Genomic DNA, 10,117 nt, shown 5'->3' on the forward strand with positions numbered 1-10,117 from the left:
ATAAAAAAAGCCCACTGACATCATTAAATACAAGAAGCCTGAATAGTATACATCTACTATCATGAGAATATTCCAGTTTTGTAACATTATTGCATTGTTTGAGTTGGTCTTGAGAACTACCTGCTTCCTCTCCATCCAATTGCAATTACAGGTGATAACAAATTCTCAGCTTCAAACTGTGATCAGTGCTGACTACAAATCACCAACTCTCTCTATGTCCATTATTACATGATTGGCTGAAAATGAGTATAAATTTCATACAACTTTTAGATAAATACACTTATAGAATTTGTTTTACTGAATTTCTGAACAAATCTGATTTTTGGGAAAGTAGCGAGAATTTTGCAATGAACCTAAAACATTTGCTAGGTATTACATTTGTGAAAAAAAATCACATTTCAGTTGTTTTGCTGTGCAAATCTTGAGAGTTGTTATATCAAAAACAGTTATTGTTCTCAAATACTTTTTGTTCCAGCATCTACAGTTCTTTGTTTTATTTTAGCAGTTATTGTTCTCCCGCCCCTTCATCCGTCGCGCTGATACAATGCACAGTTTTTGAGCAAGTATTTGGCATTACGAGATATATTTTTTTTATAGAGTGCTCGTTAGCCAGCATGAACTGTGGCTGTAAATACTTCGCTAGAGGAACAGGCGTATTTCCCACATTGATTGAGTTTTGATCCTTCCTTCCCTCCGTTCAAATTCACTTGCAGACTGAAAAGTAGAATCTACCAAACAGAAAGGGGAATTAACGAACTGAAATAAACTTAATGGCAATTGCTGACCATTACTTGATCAATCGCTTTCCCGTACATCTAAGTTTGAAAAAAGACTTTAAGAAGTAGTATGACTACAGCATTTTGGAGAAGTTGGGAAAAGAGGAAATCTTGCAGAAATGGGAGGTATCCCCTCTGGTTTGGGATGGGATGTTCCCGCAGTGGGAATGCGGCAGATTGTGTTGTCAGAACCGAACAGAAACAATCAGCCTCTCGCTGGAAGTGGCTTTGGTTTGGGTTCGGGAAGCAGCGTTTTCCTGCCCTTGTCAAAATCGCTCGCTGCCTGCATACATTGAGCAGCGGTGCAATTTTCCTCTTGCCGATATCTCTTGGAGGGGTTTCGGGATCTGAAATCCAATTGCACCTTGTGGCCGAACCGCACGCCAGAGACGCTGCCTTCTTTGCGCAGGTCCCTGTCTTAGAGGATGGTGAATTGATTGTTTGATTCTCTCCAAGTTTGTAGAATAAATGATAGAAGATACAATGACTCTGTTGTCTCTTTTAGGCCGCATCATGCGCTATTTTCTTCTGAGGCCGGAAACTTTGTTTCTATTGTGTATCAGTTTGGCTCTTTGGAGTTATTTCTTTCACACAGACGAAGTGAAGACCATAGTGAAATCGAGCCAAAATGCGGTGAAAATGATGAAAGGGAAAGTGGTGGAAATCATTCAGAATGATCGGTTCGGGGGGCTGGATGTCCTGGATGCCGAGTTCTCCAAAACCTGGGAGTACAAGAGCAACAATGTGGCTGTTTATTCCATCCAAGGCAGGAGAGATCACATGGAAGACCGATTCGAAGTCCTCACTGACCTGGTGAACAAAAGTCACCCTTCCATTTTCGGGATTTTTGACGGGCACGGGGGAGAGGTGAGTCCAGTAAAAACAAACTAACAATTTGAGGGCTTCTATGCTTACGACATGTTTCCTTCCACGTGAGATGAAAATCGAAGAGCACTGCGAGCTTTGGAAGGTAATGAAAATAGAAAATGCTGGAAATATCAGCAGCATCGGTGGAGAAAGAAACAGAGTTAATGTTTCAGGTTGGTGACCTTTCAGCAGAACTGACACGTTAACTGTCTGTCTCTTTCCCCAGGTGCTGCCAAACTGCTGAGTATCTCCAACAGTTTCTGTATTTTTTATACGTTAGACCTTCAGCATCCACAGAACTTTCTTCGTTTAGAATGTAACGGACAACTTTAAGAATAGACGCCAATGAAGTCTAAAAGCTGAAACCTGGGTTTTAAGATTAAGCTTTGGAGGAATTATGACACCCCTTCTCAAATAATGTATTAATAACGAAGATTGCCAGTTAGTTCATAGAAATATGGAGGAAAGCATTGCAGATAGAGTGCGTTTTAAATTTTGAAATATAAATCGCCTTCGATGTCAGTTTCAGAAGAGTACTAGTTAAACGTTGCTGTAACTATCTGAAAATGTCATTTCAATCTTGCTATGCTAGCACTTGATAAAGATTATTAGTATACTTGGAGAATTGGGTCCATTTTTAATAGATATGGATACACTACCGACTTTTTAAGAAGGGACTGAAATTCTTCACTGGATTACAAAATGATTATAGCATAGGAGGAGGTCATTAGGCACTTCACTTCTGCCGTCTGTCTCTCAGTGAGCAACTTACCTAGTGCTACATCCCAGTTTCTCCCCACATTCCTATGTATTCTTAATCAGACAATAATCTGTTCCCTCTTGAATGAATCTATCTCCACCACCACTCTCAGGCAGCACATTACAAATCCTAACTACTTACTTATTGAAAAATATCTTCCTGGTGTTACCATGTTTCTTTTACGAATTACCTTAACTCTGTACCCTCTTGTTCCTGAATTTTCCAAAAATACAAACAATTTGCCTCTATCTACTTTCACCAGACCCCTCATGACTTTGAATACTGTATTAAATCTCCTCTTGACTTTCATCTCTGCTAGGAAAGCAATCCCAACTTAGTTATCTATGAACTGAAGTTCCCCATCCCTAGAAATGTTCTTGTGAATATTTTCTGCATTCTAATGCCTGCATATCCTTCTTGAAGTATGTGTGGTACACTCACTGAGCCTGAACTAATGTTCTGCATAAGTTTAATAAAACTTCCTACCTCCATGCACCTCTTACTAAAGTCTAGGATGCTGTATACTTAAGTAATTCCTCTCTCAACCAATTTTTGCATGTATACCCCCAGGTGGCTATGCTCCTGAACCTTTCTTTGGAATTGTACCTTTATTTTGTATTGTCTCACCACATTCCTTTGGAAAATGAATTATTTGACACTTCTCTGCATTAGCTTTAATCTTGTACTTTCCGACCTATTCTACCAAATTGTCCATGTCCTTTTGAAGTTCTATGCTATCCTTCTCATGAATTCTAATACTTCAAAGTTTTGTATTGTCCACAAATTTTATAACAATGCTCTATATTTCAAGGTTGCAGTTATTAATATATATCAGATAGTAGGGGTCCGAACACCAATCCCTGGGAAGTGCCACGATAATCACTTTTCAGTCTAAAAGTCTTGTTTCCTGTCACTCAATCAATTTTGATTCAATGTTGCTATTGACCCTTTTATTCTACGAGCTCTAACTTTGCTCACAAGACTGTTTTACTCTCTTTTTCCAATGCCATATCAACTGTATTAACCTCATCAACTGTCACTTTTAATTCAAGAGAAAAAATCCAGCAAGCTAATATACACAGTTTGTGCTTAACAAACCCATGTTGGCTTTCTTTAATTAATCTGTATTTTCCCAAGTGATAATGAATTTTGTCATAAAGTATTGTTTTTGGAAGCTACCCCACCATCCAGGCTAACTTGACTTGCTGAAATCATTGAACTTATTTTTACATGCTTATCTGAACAATTGTGTAAGATTTTAAATTCTTCACTCCTCTGGTACCACTCCTGAGTCGAAGTAAGGTGCAAAAATATGACGAGACTATCCACAATTTCATTTTTCTTATCATCACTGGACATGGCTAAGGCATTTCTGGTGCTTTACCAACTTTACAGACAGGCAGCCTATAAAATATCTTTCCTTTATCAATTATAAACCTTTCCAGTGTCTGAATTACCTCCTCTTTCACCATGACTTGTCCAGGATCTCCTTCCTTGGTAAAGATTTAGCCATATCTCCAGCTCCATGTATGAATTCATGTTTTGCTCCCCTATTGACCTCTTACTCCTTTTACTCTTTATATGCTTATAGAAGACTTTTCAATTTTCTCTTATTAGCAGCCAGTTTCTTCATATTTTCTTCACTTACTTGCTTGTCAAGTCCTCTCTGAACTTTCTGTATTCAGCCTGATTCTTGATTGTATTATCCATTTGATCATTATCCTCACCATAAACACACTTTTCATTCTTCATCTTAATCCCTACATATTTTGACATCCAGGAGCCTTGTCTTTCCCCTCTGCAAGAATACTATGCCCAGTCTGTCTTTCCTTTGAAGGCAGCCCATTATTCAGTTGCATTTTTGTCTGCTGACCTATGATTCCAATTTATCTGTGTCCTCTGAAATTACCTTTCCTCTAATTAATTATTCTTACCATGGATTGTTGCTTGTCCTTTTCCAAAACCAACCTAAACCGAATGATATAGTAATCAATGCCTCTTAAACATTCCCTACTGACATTTCATCTTTTTTTTCTCAGTGTATTGGAAACATACTGATGTACAATATACACTTTTGCTGAACGCATTCTAAGAACGCTTGCCCCTGTCTGCTTTCACAATGCTACTATCCCAGTTTATATTCGGATAAATAAGTGTGCCATTATATATATTCTATAATTGTTTAACCTTTGTAACTTACTTGCAAATTTGTTCCTCTATATCTTTCCCATTCATGGTTGGCTTATAGACTACTCAACACATCTTTTATATGCCGTAGCTCTGGCCAAATTCTGTCCTTGACCCCACTGGACATCCTGACTCTTCAACACTGCACACCTTAGTCAGTATTGCTACCTTCCCCCCACTGTCTACCTGTGTTGTTGGTGCCAATGTGGACCATGATTACCGATTATTCATCCATTCCCATCAGAGTGCTCTGCAGCCATTGTGACATCCTTGACCCTCGCACCAGCACAGCCTAGAATCCTCGATTCACATCTTTAGCTGCAATGACATCCATCTGTTTACCTAGCTATTAAATATATGATATTACCCTTCCAACCTTTGTACCCCTGTGTACAGCCAAGAGAACCACGGTCCCATGGATTTACTCTGGCCGCACTCTCCAGATCAACCGATGTTTTCATCAATATTGTTATAAGGCATTTCTACTTCCACCACTCCACAAAGTATAGTCACAAAATATATTTAAATGTTTTATCCAGTTACTGTTATGACCAAATATATAGTTAATCTATATTAGTTTCAGAATAAAAATGTCCATTGACCAAGTTTCTTTAATAAATATCAGAATTATTGATTTATTATAATAACTAGACTTATTTGATAAAGTACAATTTGCCTAATATGCAGTTTGAAATATGAAGGTATAAAATATTTATCTTTCTAAATAACCCTCACATGCACTAAAGAAAAAATAAGGAAGTTTTCTTTGCAGAAATTAACTTTGAAGACAAAACACTTTGGTCAAAGTAGTCATTAATTCTCAGACAATAAAAGAATGAAATACAAAATATTCTAGGTGACTTTCAGCCTTGCAATCTCCTATATACACACGGGTCATTTGATTTAGACAATTATCACTTGACACACGTGGCTATCTCTCCAAGTTCTCTTCACTTAGTGCACTCAAGAGGAAGTCTTCCAGAAGACCTTAAAGAGCAATAGCTGTTTCAGCTCTTATTCAGGATTCTCAAGAGGATTTCTAAGGTGACAAAAGCTGAGATGGGCATCTTGTCTCTTCACAGGGTATATCCCAACTGAATTCCAAACAATCTTGAATAGCCACATTCCTGACAGCCCTAAACATAAACATGTGACTTCCAGTAAATCCAACTATTTAGCTGAAGACATGTGACTTCCACTAAACAAATTTAAGCAGTTAGCTTAAGTCATGTGATTTCCAGTAAGTGTCTTTTTAAAACAAAAATGCCCCACAGTGTACCTTCAGTGACCTTTGAAAACAAACAGGCAAGGTACCTTTCTAGTACTCAAAGTGAACCAATTTTCACAATCTTTTACAAGTGAGTTGTCTAAAAATAATGGAAGAGCTTTAATAACAATATTCAGAGTCAAATACTGCTTGGAGAATGAGATGCACTAGGGTGACTTCCACACTGTCTGAAAATTACATTTTGACTGTTGGTCATCTATTATCTCTTTTCTTTCATAATCGTAAGCTGTGGGATAACATTCATATATGTGCTATTCATGATGCTGTAAACTTTGCAGCAGTGATGCCAGCTGGTTCTTAAGCTCAGAAACCCAGAGCTCAATTTCCTGCATATTTGATTATCCAGAACATAGGAAGCACCTTGAAGTTATCACATAATGCAGGATGTGCACTCCAGAGATTGGGGTACCTCTGCTGTTTTATTGTCTTTTAGATAATAAACCTTATTTTACTATTTTAAAAAGACTCATCAACTACTCATTTCCCTTCTGTTTACACCAGTTAAATAGAGGGAAGTTAATTGAATGCTTAAATTAACATTTTTAATGTTTTTAATTGCAAAATGTTAGACTCACTCCCAAACTTTGGAGAAAATGAAAAACTGCCAAGCATTTTTGGACACATGAAACTGTAATAGTTAGCTAGTTAAGTAGTTGTGTAACACAGAATTGTTGTATTGGTAAGTATGAGGTAGTAGCTTGTGGTCAAAGAATAGGCATAATTCATTTAATGAGGAGAGTAGGGTGATTTAGAAGAACAGAGGAAGTTGGTTTCACAAAAGACAGTAAGTAGATAAGTCTATAAAAAGAGATAATTGGAATACTGGGAGAAAGGACATAGGAATACTGGGTCTCGTATCAAAAAATATAGAATATAAAAGTCAAGATATATTGGTAAATCTACATAAAAGTTGGAAAGTACTGTGTATAGCTTTGAATTTCACAATCAGAAAGGACATTTTATCTTCTTCCAAATTACATTTTGTATCTTTACAAGTTTAAGTCCAAACTGGACAGCCAGGCGATGTATTAGGTGGATTACATTCAATAAAGCAGGTTTTGGTAGGTCATATTCATTCACAATATAGTGAACAGTCTGATCCAGGTGACCACACCCACATATTAGACTGTGCTAAAAATTTTATTAGAAGAGGTTCCATGCCCTTGCATGGAGAATGCAGATCCTGTTGAGTGTAGAGTACTGTTTTTGAGGGAGCTCAAATCCTGAATCTTCCACTGTCAGATCACTCACCCTGTTGCTGACGTGACCGACAAGTTCAGCCATTTGTCATTTTTGCATTGCTCAAAATTTTATTCACAAAGAGTGATTTGTGCCATATATTTGTGTAGGCGAGATGACAGCCTTCATATGGTCAACCTGTTTTAACTAATGTGATCACTTAAGCCTATTCAGCTCAACTAGAAGTGATTGGGACACTGACTTATGTGGGTGCTTTCTGGCAGACATGAACATTTATTGCAGTTTTTTTTGTGAACAAGGGAGACTGGAGGTGAATTACGAGAGGGGTTTAAAACTGGGAAAGGATGGAGCAGGGTAGAAAGAGACTTGAAGTTTCCAGTTATAATGTGGTAATTAACACAATGAAATAGCAAGAATTAGAACAAAGAACAGGAGACTTTTTTTAAAAAATCAGTTGATTTTAAGTCTTAGTAATTGAGACCTTGATGTTTAAGAACAGTTTAGATATATCATTGAAGAAAAAATAGTCTTAACATTTAGGAGTGGTATATGAGGAAAGCATTTCTTACAATCAGAATGCAAAGTGCACCCAATTGAACTGTCTGTTTGAAAGGATGGTCACTGATGGGGTCAACCATCTTTTTATGACTTTATCATGTGCAAGATGACATAAATTCTGAGGAAGGGTCACCGGACCCGAAATGTTAACTTTGTTTTCTCCTTCACAGATGCTGCCAGACCTGCTGAGGTTTTCCAGCAACTTTGTTTTTGTTCCTGAATTTATGTTACATTGATTTATATTGCATATTTTTGGATTACTCTTAATTTAAAATAATTACATATCTTTTCTTGGATTCCCTGAGAGATAGTTTTCTAGAACTAAATTCCAAAGTTCACTTTTCACAAAGAAGTGCACCCAAATTTTCATCAGGTTTATTTGGTAGTCTTTCTGGGGAGCATAAACAACTACCTTGCTGTTTGTCTGCTGTTTAAGGTGTCCTGAACTACATTTGCTGTTTCAAGTTGAAAATGTATTTGGAAGGGCAAAGGTAATTCTGAAATGTATATTAATAACATGGATTTCTATTTTACGTTAGATGTTTGACGTGTATGTCTTTGTGTCACTAAGCATAACGTAACTCTAGCCTAAGTTGGAAGACGCTTCAATGATAACATGCTCAGACCAGGTCGTAGCAACCAAAGATAAAAGTACTCACAAATGAATCATTGTGTTACCATGGTTTGTGAGGTAGTAAGAACAGATTACGGTATTTAAATGCAATATAGACGCAATCAACTTGTCTGAAAGAAAAACCGAAAGAACTGCGGAAGCTGTAAATCGGAAACAAAAATAGAAATGCTGCAAAAGCTCAGCAGGTCTGGCAGCATCTATGAGTTAACGTTTCCGGTCCGATGACCTTCCGTTCTCCGCCCTCCGCCCTCCGTTCTGAAGATGGGTCACCGGACCCGAAACATTACATCTGATTTTTTTTTCACGGATGCTGCCAGACCTGCTGAGTTTTTCCAGCAGCTTCTGTTTTTGTCTGAAAGAGCGAAGGAGATTTTAAACACGTTAATTATATTGAGGTTAAGGTTTTGTTCTAACCCGTTGCCATTTTATCAGAAACAGCTGGAAAAATTCAACAGGTCTGACAGCATCTGTGGAGAGAAAGCAGAATTTAGGTTTCGGTTCCAGTGACCTTCCTTCTTTCTTTGGTTTAAATGTTGCCATTTTATCAATCCGGATGTCATCGTTTACCTCAACTCTTAATAGAATGCATTCTTTGTTCATTTGAGTTCTCTCTCAAACCTGGGTTATTTTTGGTTTTCCAGTAATTGTGAAACATTACGTTAAACTTGTCATTATTCATTCTGTTGTGTTTTCCGAACCCCAAAACAGCGCATATGTTAGAGAACTTGAAAACGTGGCACGCTTGTTGTTGACCTTCAGAAGTGTTTTTGGCATCAATGTTTAACAGCTGCTGAAAAAATATTCATATGTAACCCTCTATGAAAACCAACGTGCCTGTTGGTACGTCGACATGAGGGTGGGTGAACATGCCATTGACGGTAGAGCTGTAACATTCGTGGCAGAGTGGGACTGGAGGGGAGGACACTCTCAAAGGTGGAGGCAGTGTCCGGGTGGTAAGCTGGTTTAGACAAGTGGGAGCAGTTCTTTGACTTTAGCCAGTGAGCGCTCAGTTATGATTTAGCATTTCATAGTTTCACAAGCAGCTGCGCCCTAAAGCCAGACTAGGTCGTGTTCGGATTACTAAATGAGAGCTACGTTATCAATCACCTACGCTGTGCTCAGTCCTTCCGGATGAACGTTAATTTAACATTCGACTTCTTCCTAAACGTCCCTCAGGGTGCAAGTGCGCTCACTGATAACTCCTTTTTCAGCAAAGGAATTTGGTTGCTAACTTTAATCTGTCCTCATTCCATTTGCTGTAATGAAATTAGATACCAACTGGTGTATTTACAACCAAAAATTTATCGCCTGTAATGTGACATCCAGCAAATGTTTAATAAAAGATGAAGGTGATGCTTCCAACATAAGGATAATTCGCTTCGTTTGTTGCCCGCCCGTGTAAAATCTACGTCTGGGTATGAAAGATGATAGGATTTATCATTATAGTTACGATGAGTGTGTTTGGCTTGTTCATTTTTGCATTTGCTATTCTATGAGCGTAAAGCTTTTTTTAGGAGATCATTTGTAATTACTTAACAGAGAAAACCTTTAAAAACATTGTTGCTAGCAAAGTGTAAACATTGAGGTCGGACAACAGATAATAAAAATAGGTTGTGGTAGAATTATTCTTGGCATCAGATCCTCATGAAGGTATGCCAATTACTTAATTTTGTTGCAACCAGTTTTTAGTTATGAACTGAAGCAGATTAACTTTATCATAATCCACATACTTTGTCTTTACAAAAGCGCATCTTAACTTGGAAATATATCTTTTTTTTACTGATGGGCTAAAATACCTAAACATCTACATAACAGCTATGGCATATACCCATATTGTAACAACTGCA

General features: G+C 37.6%; 1 protein-coding gene across 2 annotated transcripts in view; it reads left to right on the forward strand.

Moving 5' to 3' along the window:
• Positions 1-936: 936 nt before the first annotated feature.
• Positions 937-10,117, forward strand: part of ppm1lb (protein phosphatase, Mg2+/Mn2+ dependent, 1Lb) — a 158,236-nt gene continuing 149,055 nt past the window's right edge. Inside the window, exon 1 of one of the 2 annotated variants that reach the window (XM_020534331.2) lies at positions 937-1,643. In XM_020534331.2, the coding sequence (XP_020389920.1) occupies positions 1,245-1,643 (399 nt within the window). In that variant the 5' untranslated portion in view covers positions 937-1,244. Of the gene's footprint in view, positions 1,644-1,673; positions 1,747-10,117 lie in introns of those variants that run through there. The other variant, XM_048604453.1, reaches the window with a different exon arrangement.

The sequence above is a fragment of the Rhincodon typus genome, chromosome 13, assembly GCF_021869965.1.
Source record: "Rhincodon typus isolate 14 chromosome 13, sRhiTyp1.1, whole genome shotgun sequence".
In the NCBI taxonomy this organism is placed as follows: Eukaryota; Metazoa; Chordata; class Chondrichthyes; order Orectolobiformes; family Rhincodontidae; genus Rhincodon; species Rhincodon typus.